At 32.5% G+C, this 24,860-nt stretch overlaps 1 protein-coding gene across 1 annotated transcript; it reads left to right on the plus strand.

Moving 5' to 3' along the window:
• Positions 1-9,611: 9,611 nt before the first annotated feature.
• On the plus strand, positions 9,612-11,189 carry LOC127082715 (cysteine protease XCP2). The gene is made up of 4 exons (XM_051022939.1): positions 9,612-10,124; positions 10,255-10,490; positions 10,569-10,709; positions 10,830-11,189. The coding sequence occupies exons 1-4, from the start codon at positions 9,665-9,667 to the stop codon at positions 11,043-11,045; spliced, it is 1,053 nt and encodes a 350-aa protein (XP_050878896.1). The 5' UTR covers positions 9,612-9,664; the 3' UTR covers positions 11,046-11,189.
• Positions 11,190-24,860: the final 13,671 nt, after the last annotated feature.

Here is a 24,860-nt window from a genome sequence, read left to right on the forward strand (position 1 = left end):
GTTGCTCATTTATGGATTAGCTTTGTTCCCTAACATTGACGGTTTTGTTGATGTTAACGCCATTAGAATCTCTTTGATTGGGAATCTTATGCCTACTCTGTTAGGTGGTATGTACTTCTCTTTGCATCTAAGGAATTCTAAAGGTGGAGTAACTATTGTCTGTTGCATCCCTCTTCTGTACAAGTGGTTTATTTCACAGTTGCCTCAGACGCCTGCTTTTGTGGAGAACAAACAATGTCTACGGTGGTCTCAGAGACTTATGTCTCTCACTAATGATGATATAGTTTGGTATGATCCTTCTTTGAGCAGTTTGGAGATTATTGATAGTTTGGTATGATCCTTCACTGGAATCTTGACATTAGGCACTAGACACAGCTCGACGGCACTCTTACCAAATAAATCATTCCCTCTTAGGGTCTTCAATTCCTTGCGTAGCTCCAGAAACGGATCCTTCATCTTATCCATCTTCTCATAAACACCTGGGCCTTCAGACGACTTAGAGTTGTAAATGGTATCCTCGACACGAGGCAGAGTATGAACAATAGGAGGAACATTGACATGATCGGGCTAGATGCTGACACAGAAGCAAATGTTGGCGCGTGCCCTTCAGGCACAAAATTTGGTGGCATTCCCCACAGGAACCCAACAGGCATGGAAGGAACAGACTGGCTAGAAATGACAGGCATAGATGACGAAGCAATCTCTGAAATGATAGTCCTCCGAGGAGGAGGAGTTGCAGGAGGTGGAGACAGTTGGTTCTGAGCAACAATCATAGACTCTATCAAGGCTGTGAGTCTGGAAATCTCATCCTTCAGCTCTTTGTTCTCTTGTTTAAGGTGCTCCATTCTCTTCAATCGATTAGCTTGGGTGTTATAGTGATGAGTCGGCTTGGCTGATACACAGAAGAAGAATTGATAAGACACCTGGCGGAAGAAACCTGTTATGCAAATAATGCATGAAATGCAATGTTTTTTATTGTTTTTAATTTCAAGGAAAATATGAAGTCTCATTTGCAAATATTTTCAATTAGTAATAACAATTATCAATAATAACAATCCAATTGACCAATAAAAACTCTTTTTACTCATAAAATTTGGAAGGATTATACTGAGTACAATTTCAGAAACCAAAATATAAATACAAGAGAGAAGGAAACTATCAGCCTAAGGATCCCTAGCAACTGCATCAAATTATCTGGATATGGGAGCATATTTCCTTCGGATGCATTGAATCTCTGACTCAAAGGATGTCTTCATTTGAGCCTTCTCAAGGACAAGCTAATCAACAATCTTCTTCCAAACACCGGAAGGCTGAGACATACTAGAGGCAACTAAACCCTTTGGCTCTCTCTTCCTCTTCACTGCACGATCCTCGAGAATCTCAATAAGCACATCTTTGTCTTTCGACTCAAGCTGCAACTCCTTATACTTTCGGTTCAAAGCATGGAACTGCTCTTTCCACAAGTCTCTCTCTGGCTTCATCTTGGAAAATGCGTCTTCTAACTCCTATACATCTTGGTTAGGGAGAGTTGATGGCTCAGACACAACCACAAACATAGGTCTCTTGCAAGCGTATGACATCTTGAGCTCAAAAGCTCTCTTCTTCTCCCAAATAGTGTAAGCTTCCAAAGCTACACAGTTGCATGGACCAAGCTCGAATCTTCATTTCCTATGCACATTATGGCAAGCACACACCATTCTACTCTTCAAAAGTTTGGGATCTTTACCCTCTTGATAAAATAGACCCTCTAACTTAATGTTATTAGGCTTATCTCTCAAGGGGAACCCAAGTTGGCGACGGGTCAATGTTGGGTTGTAATTGATTCCTCCTTGGGTACCAATTAGAGGCACGTTAGAGAACTCACCACAACTGTGAATAATGTCCAAACTACCCAATGCAGAATCATACCAAACAATATCATCATTAGTGAGAGACATAAGTCTCTGGGACCACCGTAGACATTGTCGGTTCTCCATGAAAACAGGCGTCTGAGGCAAGTGCAAAATAAACCACTTGTACAGAAGAGGAGCACAACAAAAAATAGTCCCACCACCTTTAGAATTCCCTAAATGCAAAGAGAAATACGTGTCACCCAACCGAGTCGGAACAGGATTCCCGATTAAGAAGATTTTAATGGCATTAACATCAACAAAACTGTCAATGTTAGGGAACAAAGCTAGACCATAGACGACTAATACAAAGATAGCTTCAAAAGCATCCATGTTACCAGCTTGAGCAAAAGCAGTAGCCCTACCAATGAGAAAATCAGAAGTCAACCCCATAATTCCTCATTTTCTCACCAAATTAACATCAATCTCAGATTTCTTCAAATGAAGAGCTTCGACTATGACATGAGATCTAGGGACCTCCTCCAATCCACTAAAAGATACCTTGTCAGACACGGGTATACCCAAGAGATGGGCATACTCCTCTAACATAGGCACAAGATGATAGTCAGGAAAAGTGAAGCACCGATAAAGAGTAGAACTGAACCAAAACACTCAGAAGTCCTTCAACCATATCAACAGATAATACAAACAAGATCTTCCCATGACGTTGCTTGAAGTCCAAGGGATCTAATACAAAGGATAACAACTTCCTTAGCTCTTTCAAATCAGGACATCTGAAACTGTACTTCTTAGTATTCCTTTGTTCACAATCCATGGTATGAAAATATTTGCAAATAAGACCTTAGTTTCCTTGAAGTTTATTTTTCTATGATGAATTTTATGATGCGCACGTATGCATGAATGCAACAATCACACACAAGGGATCACAGACAAGGAAAACACAAACAAAGGTCAAGGGATGGATCAAGTCATCATCAAGATCAATCATCCATTTTGGTGGATTATGGTTTTCCCCTTATCAACACCCAAGCTCTATTGATATTAACAAGACTTGATTAGATCAACCAAGAATTAAAGGGTTTGTTGTGAGTCACGAGCATGGAGTCTGGTTAAGAACCATCCCAAAGGAGTGTACTAAGGGTAAAAACCTGTAGGTCATGTTCTAAAAAGTTCCCAGAGTCTTGATCCCATCTATCAGATACTATAGGTTAGGATGACTGACTCATCAACCCATACTATTCTCAAGAGAAACTTGTCTGAGTGTAGTATCGCGTAACAACTGTTATCAAGTCTACACTTGAACAGTCTCCGCACTACGTCCTAAATAGGCCAAGTTGGGTTAAATGTTCTGCAGTCCTCAGCTTCTCGGACCCCTAAATTAGAGAAAGTAATTCCTATCCACGACTTACTTATGTGACATCAGTAACTCCAAAGAGGTCTCCACTGAGCAGGGGATCTCATGTTAACTCTTTCAGGACTACTCCTTCAAAGCCAACATGACTATACCACCCTCCTATCTTAAATTGCACTCAATTTAGGGTTAGAACTTATCTCACCACACAGAGATCACCGAGCACAGCAGACAGAGTATCACATAAACAATATATACAAACAAACATCAAATATCGACAAAATATTGCACACAAAAAAGTAGGATAAACCCACTGAGGACTACTCCCCAGCAGAGTCTCCACTTAATTTCTGTAGCGGTAAATTCATGACCATCAAGCTATGGATAAACTTGACGTCAATTAAACTAGAGTCGCCACCGTGCTTTTATTGTTTCCAAAGGAAAAGGGAAAAGTACGAACAAAACCCAAAGATAAGCAGTTTTTAAATCAAAACTAATAAAATGTCAGATATTACAGGTAAGGGGGTTGATTACACAGAGGGAAGGTGTTAACACCTAAAGTGTCCTAGGTACTCCTAAGGAACCCTTTTTTGTGTGCAAGTGGTTTGGTCAAAAATGATGTTTGGTAAAAATATAGAGTGGGGGAATGAGAAAACAATTCATTAATTATACTTTTGTGTTTGACAAGACCTTCGGTCTGATGCTTACGTACCAACATAAAAATGAGGGATTAAAACCCCGTAGTTCGTGATAAAAAATTTAAAGAAGTTGGTGAATTGATTTTAATAAAAAAGTTTAAAAGAAAAGAGGCACAAAAAGGCCAAAGACTTGAATGGGGTTGTTAGTTCTTTTTGTATTTTTGAAATTAAAGTCGATATGGTTAAGTTCATTTACAAGTTTGATTTAAGAAATTTTTTATAAATTCAATGGTATAAGGCCAAAGTTTCTAATCATTAAAACATATCTATGTTAGAAAACACAAACAAAGATAGTTTTTGAAAAGAGGGAGAAGTTTTGAGTGAGAGAAGATGAAGGGACAATCCTAGACAAAAATTAAAAGTTGAGAGTTGAAAAGATTTGACTAATGGGATACAATCCGACAGACAAGAATGTCATATAGAAACCCATTTTCCTTTGGAATTTAGCAAGCAACAAGCATAAGCAATATCCAAGCAAACCATATGAATACCAAGTCATAAATTAAAGATAACCATAATATCCAAGCCAGCATTCCAATAGCTAGCAGTCTTCAATGTCTTCTAATGTATCATATGAAAATATTCCTTGTGGTGAACTCAGAAGAAGTCATCAAACATCAACAATAATAACATAATAACAACTAAGCACAAAGACAAAGGGACAGATGAATCAAGGTCACTCAAGGTCTTGCATCAGATGAAAGGCACATTCAAGGATAACTCAGTCTCAGGTAGTGGCATTGGCCAAGTCCTCAAAGCATAGGGAAGTTGCCTATCCTAAGTCCAAAAGTTCAGATAAAGTCCAATAGTCCACCAAGATGTTTTTTAAGGTTTTTGTTGTTATTATGTGTTTTAAGGTCATAAGACCACAAACAAAATCAAAATAAGCAAATAATATATACAATTATAAGATATGGCTCAAGGGAGCAAAGTGAAAAGGATTGAAACATAAACAAGTTGCATGAAATGTAAATGGCAGATGAATAATAAAGGTACTGAAATTTAAAGTGCATTAAGTAAATTACTTGAAAGTAAAATCAAAATTAATAAAGAGTTAGTTAAATGTTAGTGAAGAGTTTGAATTGATTAAGCCATTCTTTGGAGAACACTCAACCATTCATTCACAATTATGAATTCTTGAACCAAGACATCATCCATGAGAAGGGCTCCAACTTGGATAAATCAACAAGTATATATATATATATATATATATATATATATATATAGAAATAAGAAAAATATTACTTTAAACATAAGTTAATTATTAAAATGAAAAATATTAATTAATTATTGATAATACCCTTTTTATTTATATATCTTAATTTAGGAGTACATTTTGATCATTTAATTTTAAAAAAATTATATTTGTTTATTAACTCTACAAAATGGAGTTTGTTAATCATTTTTGTTAAAAAAATTAAAAAATTGGTTACTAAATTTATTATTAATTTAAAAAATGACTAAAATAAAAGGTTTTGTAGAGTTATAGGATTAATATAAATTTTCTTAAACTAAAAAAGCATAATGAGCTTTAAAATTAAGAAATAAGACTAAAAAATATTAAACCTTAATTAATTATGTACATTGTATCAAAGATACAACCCATGAAACAAGAAAAGTTTTCAAAATTAAAATTTGACTAAAAAGTATTTTAAACTTTCTTATAATATTCTCTTAAAAGGGATTTATATCTATACACAGTAATTTTGACCATAAAATATATATTAAGAAATACTATTTTAAACAGTAGTTTATTGCTGAAAAAATGTTAATTAATTATTTTAAACATTAGATCTAGATTCAAGTCTCATGAAACAAGAAAAGTTTTAAAAATTAAAATTTTAAATATAGAATATTTTAAATTTTCTTTTATTATTTCACACCCATTTAACTTAATTAATAAATATCAATTGAGTTGTCTCATTTAGGGATGTAAATGAATATTTATTGGGATGAATAAATATGATATCAATATTCGTCTCATATCCTTGCGAGTATACACTAAGGATAATCTACGGATTTTAAAGTACCCGCGAATATTTACAGATATTCATGGATAATATTTTTTTAAATTAGTGTTTGAAATAAAATATTTTTAACTTCTTTCAAAAATACAAAAAATTATTATCACATGACATCTATACAATTCTCTCACAATTTAACAACAAACTTTCATGACATTAATTTCCTTCTTTTCCAAAAAAACATAATATTCATACATTGCATTTTTTACTATAACATCAAGGATTATTTTGCTGCCAAAATCAAGAACGTTGATCTGTGCAGGGTAGGTTTAGATTTATCTGATTTGCCAAAACTTTCTTCTGATGATAATGTAAGGTTGCAAGAGCCTTTCATTAGTGAGGAGATTCTCGAGGCTATCAATGGTTGTGATGGGAATAAAAGCCCAGGCCCCGATGGTTTTAATTTGGCTTTCCTTAAGAAGTGTTAGGGGCTTATTGGTGTTGATGTAATTAATTGCATTCAAGAGTTTCCTCATACTGCATTCTTGCCAAAATCTTTGTGTTCTTCATTCATTGCGTTAATACCTAAACGAGAAAACCCTCAAAACTTGGATGATTTCAGGCCTATTAGCTTAATAGGATGCATATACAAGGTGGTGTCGAAATTGTTGGCTGCAAGATTGAGTTTGGTTATTGGTAAGCTAGTCTCAACTTACCAAACCACATTCATTTCGGGGAGACAAATCCTAGATGGAATTGTCGTGGCGAACAAACTCATAGACTTTGCCACTAGGAATAAGAAAAGTTGTCTACTTCTCAAAGTGGATTTCGCTCAAGCATACGAGTGCGTCGATTTGGGATTTTTGCAGAAGGTGTTCTTGGCAATGAACTTTGGTGTCAAGCGGATGCATTGGATGAGAGGAGCGATTTTTTAATAGTTATCTTTCAGTGTTGGTTAACGGGAGCACAACTAAAGATTTTAAGGCAACGAGGGGTCTTAGACAAGAAGATCCATTGTCCATTTTTGTTTTCTATAGTGGAGAAATGTTTGGATTACTTGGTTAGGAGAGTTGTCAACAAAAATATGCTTACAGGAGTGAATCTGAATAGCTTGCGATAATTCATGGTCAAATCTATGGGGTTTAAAGTCCATTCTTAGAGGATTTGAATTGATCTTTGGCTTGAAAATAAATTTCAGGAAAAGTTGTTTGTATGGCGTTGGGGTGGAAGAATCATTCTTGATGGTAGCTTCTCAATTCTTAACTTGTAAGACGGGTCTTCTACCGCTAAAATTCCTTGCTTTAAATATTGGAGGTAAACTTAGAAGGGTCTCTTTTTAGAAACCAATCATTGAATGTATCAAGGCTAGATTATCCTCTTGGAAAGACATGCTCTTATCAATTAGAGGAAGGGTGACACTTATTAATTTGGTGATAACCAATATACCTATACATCATCGTTCTTTCTACAAAGTGTCGGTTAAGGTGATCAAGGTGATTAAGTTTATTTATAGTTGGTCTTTGGTATGCAAGCCAAAGGAGGTTAGAGGGTTGGGAATTAAAGATATGGCTATTTTTAATAGAGCTTTGTTATCTAAGTGGTTGTGGAGGTTCGTCCACGAGCCAAATGCAATATGGGTGGGAATTATCGAAGCAAAATACAGTAACTTGAGGAGAAGAATTCTTTCTAAAGATGTCCAAAGCGTAGTTAACCTTGAATCAATATGGTGGAAGGATATCATGGGGATTGGCGACTCGATACAAGAGGAATTTTTTACAATCAATTGTGATGGAAGTTGGGGGATGGTGTTTTTACTTATTTTTGGAATTCTAAATGGTTAGGTGTTTCACCATTGAGGAGCCTCTTTTCAGATTTGTTTGAAGCATCGGGGAGTAAGCAGGTCGTGGTTGAAGATTGTGGCAGGTGGGTGGGAGAACAATGGCAGTGGGAGCTGAGGGGGTTTAAACTTGGAATTAGGAGGTGACATGGAAGAGGACTCGCGTGACCTCGCTTTGCTTCTGTCTGAAGTAAAGCCTACTCGTGGCTAAGAGGATGTTGTTGGTTGGCCAAGAGGTACATTTAACATATTTTGTGTAAAATCTTGCTATGATATTCTCAATGTGTTGTAGGTTACATCCCATTGCAACCAAATTCGAAGTTGGCAATGGATATTTTGTGGAAGTCTAGGGTCCCTTTGAAGGTTAAAATCTTTGGTTGGAGATTGTTGCTAAATCGTTTGCCTACGCGGTCAAATCTTGCAGATAGATGCGTGATTTTAAATTCGCAAGACAAGGTTTGTGTCTTTTGCTTTCATGTTGTGGAAACCTGTCCTAGAACTAGAATGGTTTGAAAAGAGGTTGAGAGTTGGTTGGGAATTTTTATTCCAGCTGTTTCAAATTGTATTGATTATATGTTGGCCTGATTCTTAAAAGTGATAGGGAAATTATCGAAATCTAATGCTTGCTTGATCTGGTTGGCAACATGTTGTCTTTGGTGGACAAGAAATCAGGTGATTTTCAATGGTGTCATTGATGTCCCAAAAGAACTATTTCATAAAGTTATTCATTTCTCTTGGTGGTGGTTGGATTTAACTTCTATGAACATACTTAAGTGTAATTGCTATGAGTGGTTCAAAAGTCCAATTGATTTTTTTTGTAGGGGTTGGAAGTTGGGGGCTGGAGTTTATTAGTTTGGTTTTGCATCCTAGTGATGTTTATCATTGGTTTTTAACCTGTTGGGTTGGGTTCCCTTTGGACCCCCTTTTTGAATACACTATTGATTATAAAAGAAAAAACAAATAAAAAATATTGTGATTGTAAGTTATAGTAGAAGAGAAGACGACAAAGGAGTAGAAAGGAATGAATTGATTAGATGTGAAATTATTGAAGTTGGATAGTATAGAAGAAGCTTAAATATTAAATAGCCAAATACAATTTCTATGTGAAATATTTTCTTTAAAGAAAATTTCAAAAAAAAGTTAGAGGATTAGTTTTTTTAGAAAATGAAAAGAGTATAATAAACTAATAATATTTATATAATTATAATTTATTAACGGATACGGATATTCGCAGACATGAATATCATTAAACTTACATTCTTATCTGATAAAAAATAAATATTTAAATATTCATTTTGTTTATCAACAAATATCAATTAAACTACCTGTCCTGAATTTGTAAGAGATTTCATCGACGAATACTTACGCGTACTTTTTTTTTTTTCTATCCCTAATCTTTCACCCAATCAATCTTTTTTTCTAATTACGAAAAGTTTTTCAAGAGATTTCTTTGACATGGTTATTTTCTAATTAAGCTCATCTATATAACACTTGTTTTGTTTCTTCTTTCTTCTTTTCTTTATACTAATCATGCAAAATTCCGAAAACAATTTTCAATTTCTAAACATTGAAACTTGATTTTTGTATGACAACAATAATACAGCTTCAGCCAATTTCAAATACATACTCATATTATAGATACATAAATCATCAGCAACAGTGTTTAGATTGTGTAATGAAGCTTAGAATGGATCTTGCAGACAAATACTCAATTACCGTTGCTGTAATTTTGGTTCAACAATTGGTTGAAAAGAACATTGCTTAAAGTTAAAGACTACTCTACTTTACTCACAATACCATATTATTATATTAATAGCATAGTATATAAAAAATAAAATCACATTTTCAACAAACTTTACTTCAAAGCAATATCCAAAACACAACCTATATATACAACTCTATTTGCACATTCTTTCTCATCCCTTCTCTTACATTCTTCTCTAACACATTCTTGCAAATCAATCATGGCTTTTTTCTCCTCAAGAACACTAGTCCTGACCTGCACCTTATGCTTATTCCTATCTTTAGCTTTCGGCCGCGAATTCTCGATCGTGGGCTATTCGTCCGAGGACTTACAGTCCATGGATAAGCTCATAGAACTCTTCGAGTCATGGATTTCGAGACACGGTAAGATATACGAAACCATTGAGGAAAAGCTACTCCGGTTCGAGGTGTTCAAGGATAATCTAAAGCATATTGATGATCGAAACAAGGTTGTTAGCAACTATTGGCTCGGTTTGAACGAGTTTGCTGATTTGAGTCACCAAGAATTCAAAGACAGGTATCTTGGACTAAAGGTCGACTTGTCTCAAAGAAAATCCTCAAGTGAAGAGGATTTCATCTATAGAGATGTCGATTTTCCTAAGTCAGTTGATTGGCGAAAGAAAGGCGCTGTCACCGCCGTCAAGAATCAAGGTCAATGCGGTAAGTATACTATCACTAAAAAACTCGATTTTTTTTTATTTATATCCACGTTCAACCATTATCAGACTCAAACCTGAACGCAGATATAAACCGTAAGTGATCTAAAACGACAATAAATATGTATTTGCAGGTAGTTGTTGGGCATTTTCGACGGTTGCGGCCGTGGAAGGTATAAACCAAATTGTGACAGGAAATTTGACATCTTTGTCTGAGCAAGAATTAATTGATTGTGACACAAGTTACAACAATGGTTGCAATGGGGGTCTAATGGACTATGCATTCTCCTTCATAGTTCAAAATGGTGGACTCCATAAAGAGGATGATTATCCTTACATTATGGAAGAAGGAACATGTGAGATGAAAAAGGTACATAAATTAATTAACCTAACAAAAGAGTTTCATACACTAATAAGTAACATAACTTTCATTTGTTTGTTTCACCAGGAAGAAACTGAAACTGTCACTATTAGTGGATACCATGATGTGCCACAGAATAATGAACAAAGCTTATTGAAGGCTCTTGCCAACCAACCTCTTAGCGTCGCCATAGAAGCTTCCGGAAGAGATTTCCAATTTTATAGCGGAGTATGTTTAATAGTTTTTTTTTTTTATAAATCAGATATCCTCTGCACGCAGCTGTATAGACCGAGTTAAAGTCAGGAGAATCAGAGCGACGAAACTAATTTTTTTTTTTTATGTTTGTAGGGTGTGTTTGATGGACATTGTGGAAGTGAGCTGGATCATGGTGTTTCAGCAGTTGGATATGGAACAGCAAAAGGTTTGGATTATATCACAGTGAAGAATTCATGGGGGGCAAAATGGGGAGAGAAAGGGTTTATAAGGATGAAGAGAAACACTGGAAAAGCTGAAGGGATTTGTGGACTCTACAAGATGGCTTCTTATCCTACTAAGAAGAAATAAGCTTTATAATTTCCTATATTGTTGATCTTTGAATTTCATGATTTCTGTCATATTTCTACTATGAATTTCTAATTTCTAATTTCTATATTATTTTTCTTTGAAGCAATGTAATATCTTGAATTCAATAATAATCACAATTTCACACATTGAATCGAAACAACACCAAGTTATAAGTTAAAAAGCCAGATATAACATGTATGTAAAATAATTGAAATGATTTTGTTCCAAATAAATGGACAGAACAAGAGCATGCATGGGACTATGTAGTCTAGGATGATGGCAGGTTTGTTGCACCTTCTGCAGGAAGTTCTTTTGGACCAGACTCCAGTTTCTCTATTTTCAATGAAAGGAAACTCCATAATACTATCCGCAAAATCAACATCAAATATGTATATAAGGAAATAAATAAATAAATCTATATTAATTAAAACTTATAATGAATAGGAATGATCATAATGATAATTCTAATGAGAATGATAATGTCTGTCATGATGGACTATAACTTCTGGATGATACTAAACTTCAATGCGAGGAATCCTCTAATAATTTTGGATGGACTTTTGACACAGACCTTAGATTTTCTAAGGTGGTGGAACATGACTTATATGTGTGGAAGGAGACCTCGGATGATAAGGTTGTAAGGTGGTGGAACATGACTCATATTTTAGTAGTATAGAAAGACTTTTTTGGATATCCATTATTTATACAGTAAAAGGTTTGATTTATACTCTTAATTAATTTGAAGCTCTATTTATAGAGTTTACTTATAGAGTTACGTGGGAGAAGCAAAATCAAAATTTTCATAAACATGCAAGTTAAAAATTAGAAAATAAATTATATGCTACAAAAACCTAAAGAAAAAAGATGGTAGTGTTTTGTACATGGGAAATACTTCTATTATCCAAGTCAAAGGAAAAGGATCGGTAGAGATTGAATTCACATCTAGAAAAATACTCACTCTTAAAGATGTATTCTATGTTCCTGAAGTTAGGAAAAACTTGATTTCTGTACCTTTACTTAATAAGTATGGTTTCAAATCTGTATTTGAGGGAGATAAATTTATTCTCTCCAAAGGGGGAATGTTTGTGGGGAAATTGTTATTATTGTGGAAATTCAGGACACTTTAAACATGAGTGCAGGTTCTTAAAGAAAAAGAACAAAGATAAGAATTCAAGTGCAATAAAAGAAAATCTTGTTGGTGTTATTTCTGAAATCAACATGACAGAAGATGTTAATTCTTGGTGGATAGACTCTGGTGCTACCCGTCATGTGTGCAAAAATAAAGAACTAGTCAAGACCATTAATGAAGAAGATGGTAGGTCTGTTATGGAACAAATGCATGAAATTGAACGTATTCTCAATAATTACAAACAACATAATATGCACATGGATGAAACTATAATTGAATCCTCCATAATAGATAAACTTCCTCCTTCTTGGAAAGATTTTAAAAGAAAAATGAAGCATAAGAAGGAGGATATTTCTCTTGAACAATTGGGTAATCACCTTCGTTTAGAAGAAGAGTATCGAAAACAAGATGATACTAAAAGCCAATTTACTCAAGAGAAGGTCCATGTGATGGAGGAAGGAAATTCAAGCAAACATTCCAATAAAAGAAAATGAGATTTCAAAAATTCTCATGAAAACCAAATCTTAAATATTTAAAAGTTTGGGGTTGTAGAGCAATTGTTAAGGTGCCTGAACCAAAAATTGTTAGAACCTTTGAATTTTGGTGTTGCTGCAAAACTAAGAACAAATGGAGTTGAAACAGAGAAATTAATTTGCACCATAAACTTCCAAAGCGTGTAGTTTTACACTAAGCTTAAGGAACAATTCACCCCACCAATCTTTCTATGTTGGATGCAAAAGGAGTTACCGGCGAATTTTCTGCAGGATACTTTGGAATCCTTAAGGAGAATTGCACAATCTCTCTAAGCGTATCTGTTGATAATATTTTATAGAAGAATGTTTCTTTCAATTGCTCTCATGCATTAGAGAAGAGAAAGATGATTTAGAATGAGAAATTAATTGAGATTGGTTTTTTTATGTGTTTTCCCACCGTGACCATAACCTGTAATTTATATTGAAAATCACGTCTGTTATGAAACAGTAGCAACTCTTAGAAAAGGCATGGCACTATTCCAATTGCAACTTAGTAACAACGTTTCGCATAAGAATAGCAAATATTTGTTTATACGTTGCAACTACTCCTAAAAGAAAGGAAACCAATTAAATGGCACTTTAGACCAATAATAATTACTATAGACCATGCAATTGAAATATGAAAACTTTGAATATAATATTTATATTTATATTATTAATTCAAATAATATAATCATACAATTAATTATTATTTTGGAAATTTTCTCACAACAATTGTGGCAAAGTGGAATATATAAAAATAAAGACACAACAGTAGATCATTATGTAAACTTTGCATGTTAAGATTGAACTTAGATTATTGATTTAGGTATCTTGTACCATGTTACTCTTAGGTTGATATTTTTCATTTTATATTATTGGTGATTTTTTAACGGTAAAAATGAGAAACGAGGGAGTTTGTGAAATTGTTGGTAAGGGAGATGCTTGTGTTGAAACTGGTGTTTAATGCAAGCTTCAACCGAAGAATGTGAGACATGTTCTTTATATTAATGTCAATTTGACTTCAGTTAAATCCTTGGATATTGAGGATTATCAGACTTACTTTGGTAATTGTGGCCTATGTAAGATCACCAAAGGATCATTAGTGATATAAAAAGTGCAAAGTCTCACAACTCTTTATAGAGTCCCTTTAAAGCTATTCAAGGAAAAAGTGAATGCAGTTGAAGATGCATCTAATGATTTATGACATACACACCTTGGTCCTTATAGTGAGAAAGCATTCAACATTTCTGCAAAGAAAAAAATTCTTTTGGTAAAAGGTACTCCTGTAAAAACTTGCACTATGGGATTTCTAGTAAGAAACACAAAGTTCTGTTCATAGTAAAGGTCTTTGTAGCAGGTAAAATATTCTAGATTTAGTTCACACTAATATTTTCATGGTGGATGGTAAATTTTTATGTGGTGCATCATATTTTGTCACGTTTATAACACCACTCTAGAAAAATGTGAGATTTTGTTTTGAAATCTAAAGAATAGGTACTTGGATTTTCAAACACTTTCATGCAAGTGTTGAATGAGAAAATGGAAGGAAGTTGAAATGTGTCAAAGTTGATAACGGTGGTGAATATAGAGGTTCATTTGAAGAGTATTACAAAAAGTGTGGAATCAAGCTTTAGAAGATTGCTCTAAAGACGCCTTAATATAATGGAGTTGCAAAGTTATTGAAAGTCATTTGGGATGAAGCATTGTAAACTGCAGTATATTTGATGAATCTTTCTCCATCTTTTCCATTTTACGGTGATGTTCTAAATTGAGTATGGACATGGAAAGATGTATTTTATAGTTACAGGATAGTGTTTTGCTACAGTGCTTTTGTTCACATTCCAAAAGATGAGAAATCCAAGCTTGATAAAAGATTTAAGAACTATGTGTTTGTAGGTTATGGTTATGAAGATTTTGGTTATAAATTGTGGAATCTAGTTGACAGGAAAATTATCAGAAGTTGTGATGTGATTTCTTTTGAAGACCAAACTATTGAAGATTCTAGTAAAATCGAGAAGTCAAAATCTGATGCTAGAAGTTACATTGATGTTATGCCTAAACCTCCTAGTTAAAATTTTGTTTATGGAGAGAGATGCACATGTAGGTAGTGAGAATATAACTAATCTTGCAATGACAATTTTGTTAAAATGTTCCACCTGAGCCACTGGTTGAGTCTGAGGTAAGAAGATTTAGTAAAGACTGTCAAGTTTCTCATAGATATTCTTCAAATGAATATGTGATGATCACTGATAGTTGAAAGCCATAGTACTACCAAGATACTATTTCAAATATTTATAAAGAAAAGTGGTTGAAGACCATGCATGAAGATATGAATTCCTTACATGAAAACCACACCTTTGAGTTGGTGGAATTTCCTAAGGGAAGAAAAGAACTCAAGAACAAATGGGTATATAAGATAAAGTCTGAAGAGAATAAATCACAATCAAGATACAAAGCAATATTGGTTATGAAATATTTTAATTATAAAAAAAGGTATTGACTTTGAATAAATTCTCATGTGGTGAAGATGACTTTTATTTGAGTTATGCTTGGATTAACAACTACTTTAAATTTAGAGGTTGAACAACTTGAAGTGAAGGTTGGTTTCCTTCATGGTGATTTGAAGGAAGATATATATATGGAGAAACTCGAGGGCTTGAAAGTAAAAGGTAAAAAAGTGATTTTTTTTGTAGATTGAAGAAAAATGTGTATCATCTCAAGCAAGAAAGGGTTATGGTAAAACTACTACTAGTTATTATGTGTTTGTGAAGAAATTCTCTGATGGTGGTTTTATTATTCTCTTGTTATAATTTTATGGAATGTTGATTATTGGTAATGGAACTATGAAAATTCAAATCTTAAAGAAAGAGTTAAGTAAGTTCTTTGCAATGAAGAACTTGGGTCCTACATTATAAATCATTGACATGAGAGTTTCTCGTGACAGTAAGAAAAATAAATTATGGTTATCTTAATACAATTATATTGATAAGGTGTTAGAGAGGTTTAACTTGAGCAATTTAAAACATGTGTGTACTCTACTTTCTAGCCATTTCAAATTGAATTTTGAATAACGTTCTACAAGTTAAGATATAAAGCATGTATGCAGAATGTTCCTTATTCATCTAAAGTAGGTAGTTTGATGTATGTTATGGTATTCACAATATCAGGTATTACTCATGTTGTTGGTGTTGTAGATGGCTTTTCTCTAATCATGGTAAAGATCATTCGCAAGCAATTAAGTGGATTCTCTTCTATTTTAGAGGTACTTCTAGAGCGTGCTTATACTTTAGCATTTGTGATCTTATGTTAGATGGATACATATATGCATATATAGCCGATGATATAGATTTTAGAAAATATACTTATGGATATAAGATAAATTTTGAAGGGGGACATGTCTATGAAATTAAGGTTATAAAAGTGTGTTGTTTGACCTACTACTGAGACTGATTATATTGAAGCACATGAAACGTATAAAGAACTCTTATAGATGAAGAATTTCCTATAAGAGTTGGGTGTTTAGCAAGAGAAGTTTGTGTCGTTCTGTGACATTTATAGTGCAACTTATCTTGGTAAGAACCAGAGGTTTTATTCAAGGTTAAAGCATATTTATGTGTGATATCATTGGATATGATATACGTTGGAGATGGAGTCGTTTTTACTTGATAAGATCTATACTGGCAAGAATAGTTCAAATATGGTGAACAATATTTACATGTGACAAATATGATTAGGTGCAGAAAGAAGACGGACATGTTGGAACAATTCCTTCCCACTTGAGTCGTGAGGGGATATTTATAGGGTGGGATCACTCTTAAAGTGAGACTCACCATTTATTTAAATAAAATAAAATAGAAAAGGGAAAAGGAACTAGAAACAATATTATGGAAAAATTGAGGGCAATTATGAGAGAAGAAGAAGAAAATTTGTTTTAGGTAAGAAATGAGTATATAGTAAACTTTATTAGTTTGAGCTACAAATTTAATATATTATTCCTATCATTTAGCTCATTATATTTATATAGTTTCATAGTAGTTTTAGATTCCCTCGAAGTTGTTTTGGTATGTTCACATTGTGAAAGTGTTTTCGGAGTATGTTTTCCACCATTATTCTTTATTGGTGAAGATTGTTATTCCCTATTAGATCTATCCCGCAAAATCCCGCAAAAAAATAAAGCGGACTTTGTTAAGGGTGTGGGTCTAAAACTTTGCCTCGTCCTACAAAAAAGTGAATGCAGAGCGGGGCGGGACGGGAAGGGGATAGTAGAGGATGGATGCCTAAAACCTTTGTCAACACCGCAAAAAAAGTACGAGCAAAATGGATGCCCGATAGGTCGGGTTCATTTTACCACCCCTGACTAAATTAGTGATTACAATTACAAATTTAAATAAAAATACAAATGTACCTGAATAGGGGAAGCAGTAATCAAAACATCAACAACTCTACCACCAAACACATGACCATTTGATAATGATTTTAAGACCACTTTTAGCCCAGCAGACAAGTTGTTTTGATATTCATTTTCAGTAACAAACATAGAACCGTTGAGTGATAGAATCTCAAATCTCCCCTGAAAAAACCAAACATTTTAAAAAGTTAGCGCACAAACATGTTAATGTATTTTTATAAGGTTAAAAAATAAAAAAAATTCATAATCATCACAATAACATATGAGGTATTTTAGCTTTAAGATATCTAACCTCGTAGGTCATTGATTCATTAGGCGATAGAAATCGAGAAATTCTTACTTTAGAAATCACCCCATTTGCAGATGTTATGATTACGTTTTTGGAGAAATGATGGGAAAATGCCATAATCTTTTCTAACACATCCTAAATATCAAAACATATATATTAACAAGAAAAATCAATAGTTGATTTTAATATTAACAATAAATTAAGATATTAAATTTAAACAAATATTACCAATTTGTTTGATCAAGAAAAATTATACTTTAAGACAATAAAAGCAATAGTTTAATGAAAACTAAATACAATCTATAAAAAGGGAATAAATTAATATATTAAATTTTAACAAGTTATGAAAATAGATTATATCCAAGCATAATTTTACTTAAATTGCTTTCGTCTATCAATAAAAATTGATGATCTAAGTTTGAGATATTAATCATATATTTTATTAGGGTTCATAAGACGTCTTTGAATCTCTTGTCCAATCTATTAAACTATATATTGTTAAAAATATGATTTTATGGAGATAAAAAGAGAAGGAAATTAACAAAATGAGACTAGAATGTCAATAGCAGATGAAATATTCTTTATTATTAGAAATACATACCTCAACCAGAAATTAAGAATAAAATGTAGCAATAATATTGATTAATAAATAATATGAACTATAATTTTAAGAGATACTCGAATTTATTATAAAGAAATTAAGTGTATTTTATAATATTCTAACTCTCTCCATCAAGTAAAAGCTTACTAAATTTTAAGCTTTTTACAAATATATTCAAATAAGAGGGAGTTTGTCGTGTTAAAAAAAAGTAAACATATATCATTTGGACAACCATACGTCAAAATCTACAAGAATCAATCAATGGTGTCAAAACATGCAATCAAACCAATGAAGAATGTTGAACCACATTGATAAAATCTAATTCATAAGACGGGGTTCACAAACACATTTATAAACTAATTTTTCCCAATCACATAAATACATCCAAAAACTCGATAATCTTGTCATGGTGTACTCCAATAAAACCTCGTGACCCATATTCATGCCTAACTAGAGTCATGGATCCCATTCTCATATTGGCATCTTTTTTAATGAAAAAATAATAAAAATAAGGTGTCACTTAGCACAAAAAGTGTCAAAAGAACTATCAAGAAAGCACAAGAAGTGTCAAAGGACTATCAAATTATAAAAATAAGATGATACTTAGCACAAGAAGTGCCGGAAGGACTACTAAGAAAGCACATAAGATACAAAAAAAGTAATCAAACAATCAACTGAAATAACAAAACAATAAAGCAGACCATAGAAAGCCCAAGGATAAAGGCCCAAGAAGCTAAAAACTCAACCCCATATAGTTTTGGTTAGAACTTAGACTGTCAAAACTACCATCAACAAATCAAAACACACCAAGAGAGCAACAAAATCACTAACCAATACCGACTTTAGAACCAAGACAAACACTCAATATGCTATTTGTTAAGGAAGATGATAGGATTCTGAAGGTAGTTAGATAAAGTACATGATGTCACTCTTTCCCTACCTAGATACTATTTTAAGGCCAAAAAATACGCTTATCATTTACTTCTTTCACAAATTTTGAAACACTGTTAAAGGTAACATTATTACGAGCTCTCCAAATATGTCAGATAACAATCCTACTAGATCATAGAAAACCACCCCTAGACTTACCTCTATCACCTAAAGAGAGGGAAAACTAAAAAAGAAACATATGATCACTAGGAAGAACCATTTGTCAACCAAAACACTAGAGGATCTTATACCATACAGTCGTAGATAACTCACAAGTGACAAAAACATAGAACAAGTAAACCAAATCCTCATACGAAGGACAAGAGATCCCATTAGAATCAATAATCACCCTTGTTTAAATAAGTTTCCTCTAGAAGAAACTTTATCCTGCAAAAGATGCCAAGAGAGGAGTCCAACTAATCCAAATATGAGGAATAATCAATTCTCAACCAAATTAGAGAAAAAAATAGAGATAGAAATATCCGACTGAATATGGTAAGCATAGGCAACAGAGAAAATACAATATCTTGTGTGATTCCAACTCTAGCTATCTTTATCCTAAGAAAGGATAGAACCTTGAAGCAGAGAGAGAAGGTTATCAAACACAACCGTATTTTAGCATGATGTTAGAGAGGCAGACTAAGAATATAACTAGGGAAATCAAATCTATGATCAATCCCATATATAGAAAGGGTTCTAAGCCAAATGTGAGTTTATATAGAAAAAAAAGAAGATAAATAACCAAAAACAATATATGATTCTAATAGAATACAATATTAAAAAACGACTTAAAAATAAAAAGACTAAATATTATTCTCTATTTATAGGGATACTCAAATTTAATAATAAACCGATTAATACATTAATAATAATAATAATAATAATAATAATAATAATAATAATAATAATAATAATAATAATAATAATAATAATAATAATAATAATAATAATAATAATTAATATAAAATAAAACAATAACCTGTACTCTAATATAATACTATTAAAGTTATAAACAATATTTTCTAATCCCTTAACACCTATGAAATTGTTAGGATGATGGAATCAAGTTCTATAATAGTCTAATTGTAATTTGTTTCTATGATATAAACTTTATGTGAGTTAAAATATAACTTTTAAAAAAAGAGTGGTCTAACATAATACTCTATTTTGTAAATAAGCATTTAAATTGGTAAGTTAATATGATTAACTCATCTACAAGCTCAATAAGTGTATCATTCTAATCACAATGTATAAGATTTACTAAATAAAAATAAAAATCTTATCGTTTATTTAAATAGGCTACATTGTTAAGAACCGTGCAAAGATCTATTAATCATAAAAATCACATATATAAACAATTGATTCACCAAATTAAACCAAATTACCACTTGAATTATATTTCTACTCATAAGAGACACATACAAAAAGTTTTTAAACAATGAATATTGATGAATAAAAAGATATAATTTTCTAGAAAATACAATAAACTATATATGCTCTTCATGTACTTCAAATGATACTCTAAAAGAATTAGTCAGTACATTACCTCTTCATTGAATAATTGATATATTTGACCAATTCGTTGATTAGATACATTGATAATTTAATTAAACTAAAAAATAAATTATATCTTATATTAATGAACAGAGATATATAAAAATATGAAACAACTCAGGAGATGAGAAAAAAAAATAATTGATTAATATGATAAGTAATAAATAATAAAATAGAAAAATAACAAATTCATTCACCTTGGTCTTACTTTACATAAAGAAGTGCATTTTCAATTTTAAAAGTTTTAAAATAAGTTTAACATGGATTACTTTATAATTTATATATATTGTGATCAAAGTCCTCAATTTTATTTATTTTTTATATATGATGAAAAATATTCTCTAAAGGAAAAAGGTTGAAAAATCAATATTATTAAATAAATAAATTAAAAGAAAAACAAGGGAAGTTACCACTAGAATTCCTTTTCATATGGTTGTCTAAGTGGTTAAAGGCTTGTATTATGGAGAAGTCAAGGGTTTAACTCTCATTGAATGCAACTTTTTGATATTTTCACCTTTTATAATTTTAAAGTTTAAGAAAAAAGCGAAATGGAAATAATGAAAAATAATAATAATAAATTATGTCACCATATTAGTATTAATAAAAATTAAAAATTAAATAAAATTACTCAATCAACATGTCACATAAGCGCTTTTAATGAGTCATTTTTCCATAAGGTTTAAAACGATAAAATCTTATATATGGCAAGGTTAATTTCACAAATTTTTTTCAAGAAGAACAATATGAATCCAAATAACAATATTGTGTTTGGTAAAAATTCAAATTGTGGATACAGATATAAAATTAAAATTAATTAATATAAAATGAAGTTGATTAAATGTGAATATAATTATTCGTGTTCACATTGCATATATAAATAAAATTGATTCAAAAATATATCATAAACTTTATATTTATATTTAATATAATAAGTATTACACTATAAATATTTTGACAATATCTAGATTAAAATAAAATATATTGATAAATAACATTATAAAAAATTAAATAGAAATAAATCAAATTACCTTTTGTAATATTTAAAATATACTATAAAATTAAATATATCAAAATAAATTTAATTTCTAAAATATTTTTGAAAAATAAAATACTCAAATATATTTTATTTTATTTTATTTTTTTCTTCAAACAAAATTTTTTAAATTGATTTTAGGAATAACTTTTAAAGCTAAAAACCAAAACTCATTCAAACATACTTGTCATCCTACTACTTCGTTGACGAACTTATATGTTATTTAAAATACTTATTATAAAAAATATATTTTCTTTTAAATAAAAAGATTTTTAAATAATTCACTTAGTGTAAAATGCCTTGATGAATAAGAGCCCATATATTAAAAAAGAAAACAGTACAAGAGAAGAAATAGCCAAAGTATTTTTCGAAAAAGTCTTTTTCTAAGTGGAAAAGTTGTAATCCTGGAAAGGTAGATTTGTAAGTTCACCAAGGAACTTTTATTTATAAATTTGTTGAACATTATATCCATTTAGGGATAATTGTTTGTTTGGTTTTGAAGCTAAACTTGTAAAAATATTAGGTTTGAGATTGTGTGATCAAGTCTATTGTTTCGGTTTGAGATCAGTCAGTGGTAAAATCTCATAGGTTCTTGGTTATCCCGTGATAAAACCAAGTTTAGGTTAAAGCTTACCCCAATGTTAAAAGTTTGTTTTTGTTCGAGATCAACCCGATGGTAAAATCTCACAGGTTATTGGTTAGTCAGGTATAAAACTAAGTTTAGGTTTGAGAGTTTATCCTGGCGTTAAAAGCTCCCAAGGTTTGTTTAGAATGTTAAAGGTTAACCACTCCAAGATTCTTGTGGGAAGAAGACTAACTATTTCAATTTATTGTTTGGAAGGAAGACTCATTGCTTCACTCTTCAGTTTATTGTTTGGTTTGAAGTTAGTCTTGAACATCATTTTCTTTATATAAGGAGGTTCATGAGTTATACATACTAAAAGCTCTCAAGTTTATTAGATGTTCTCAAGAATAATTCTTGGAGAGAGGATTAAGTCTTTTTCTTTTTTAATCGAACCTCTATGATTTTTGATGTCTTCTCTCTTCCCTTAACTTTCTATACTCCCGCATTTTATTTTTTATTTTCGCTGCATAAAATTAAAACTTTCCTAAAATATTTTTAAACTCTGATTTTAATCCTAAAAACTTTTCAAATTCAAGTTTTCTGAAACACGCAATTCATCCCCTCTAACGATATTAGCGATTGTCGACCAATAAATACTCCTATTGATTCTAATTGAAAATTATGAGAAAAGGGAGAGAATATTGTCGATACTGGAAGGTATCAAAGAATGATTGGTTAACTTATTTATCTATCACATACAAGACCTTCATTTTCTTCCCTGTAAGTGTAGTAATTATGTTTATACACTCTCCCTCTGAGGAATATCTTGCAGCAATTTACAAGATTTTGAGACATGTGAAGACAAATTTTATAAATGAGTTGTATTTTTTAAGAAGACTAACAAAAAGGTATCTTTATATTCATTGATGTTGAATTGGTATGCTTAATCACATATAGAAGGTCTGCCTCTAGATATCATACATATGTATTGGATAATCTTGTGATTAGAAGGAGTAAGAAACGTAAAATGATAATAAGGAGTGTAGAAACTGAGTTTAAAACTATAAATAAGATATTCGTGACGAAATACGAATTCAAAGAGTCTTTGAAGAATTCAAAACAAAAATTGAACTATCCTTAAAATTGTATTAGGACAACAAGGCATCAATGAACATAATTCATATTTTAGTCTAATATGATAGAATCAAATATATTAAAATCGATCGACTAATATTTTATAAAAGAAAAGTTAGATGTTTGAACTATATGAATTTTTTTTCAAAATAATCAATTTTTTCAAAAAAAAATCCAAATTAACTAATTATTCAAAAAAATACCAAAATAACCAAGTTTGGTAGAGGATGCGCCAAATAAATTGACGCACCCCCAAACCACTAAGAGGAGGCGCCAATAGCATTGGCGCATGCATTGGGTTCCTCATGAGGAGGCGCCAATGCTAGTGGCGCCTGCATTGGGCCTCATGAGGAGGCGTCAATGCTAGTGGCGCCTTAGTGTATTTTGCTTGGTGAGCGTATGCGTCAGTTCATCTGGCGCATACACCCCCTCCTATTTTAATTTTTTTAATTTTTTTTTTAATTTTTTTAGTTTTTTTAGTTTTTTTAATTTTTTTAATTTTTTAAATTTTTAATATTTAATTTTTATTATTTAATAAATAAGAAATAGTAATAAAAAAAATTCATTGAATATGTAATAATTGGTTACATTGGATTGGACTGACAATAAACTAATGACCCGCCCGATTATAACGTCCACCGGTTCCACATCCCAGTGCGTTAGTTTGTCTCTGAGGTCTCCCATGATTTTCTTGAGGTGTTTGTGGTCTTTGGGTGCTGACCTGATCGAGCGATAGCTGGTTGGAAGGTCCGGCGGAAGTTCCAACGGTATTTGACAGATGTGTCATCATTTGCTCCCAATACCCAAAGGGGCTCTGGCCAACGGCGCTTCTGTAATGGAGTTCAGTGCCCATGTCATCGTAGTTAGGGCGTTGGGGTTGGGTGAATTGGGGTAGGTATAGTTGTCCAAATTGGGTCATTGAGTCATTTTGGAAACGAAGCAATGGTTCTTGGGGCCTACTATAGTTAAACAATGGTTGGGTGTTCATTGGTGGGGGTCTACGATGAAGTGACACATATGAATCATCTGGGCTATAGACGGTTGTGGTTGCGAGGTTTGATTCTTGGTTTTGTGTTTGGGTGGGTGGTATGAATGGATTGCGACGTTGGATGGTTGATTGTTGGGTGGTTGGCATGAACGGGTTGCGATGTTGGGTGTTTGGTTGTTGTGTGTATGTGGTCGGTTGTGTCGCATCCGCGAAAAACAACCGGCGGGCTAAAACAAAACAAACAGAGCCGCCACCGTGCATTATTTATCCCAAAAGAGGGAAAGGAAACGCTCGAAGTAAACTTGGAAAAGACATGGTCTCGCGACCAAAGAGAGATGAGATCGGGAGTCGGTTATGCGAAGGGAAGGTATTAGCACCCCTACGCATCCGTCGTACTCGACGGGATCCACGCTCAAAAGGAAAGAAGAAAGGTTGCTAAACGCTGCTCAAAAGAATGCACACACACACACACTGGAAAGAACACAGGTGGGAGAAGAGGGGAAAGGGCTCGCTAGGATATCGCATCCTATGCCTACGTATCTCATCTGGAATGAGAATCAGAGCTACCGTAGTTCGGCTCACGCACGCCGAAACAAAACACACGCACAGACACTGAGACGTGAAAACAAACACACAAACAGGCAAACATGGAAACTGAATGCCAATTGC

The sequence above is a fragment of the Lathyrus oleraceus genome, chromosome 5 (assembly GCF_024323335.1).
Source record: "Lathyrus oleraceus cultivar Zhongwan6 chromosome 5, CAAS_Psat_ZW6_1.0, whole genome shotgun sequence".
NCBI classification, from domain to species: Eukaryota; Viridiplantae; Streptophyta; class Magnoliopsida; order Fabales; family Fabaceae; genus Lathyrus; species Lathyrus oleraceus.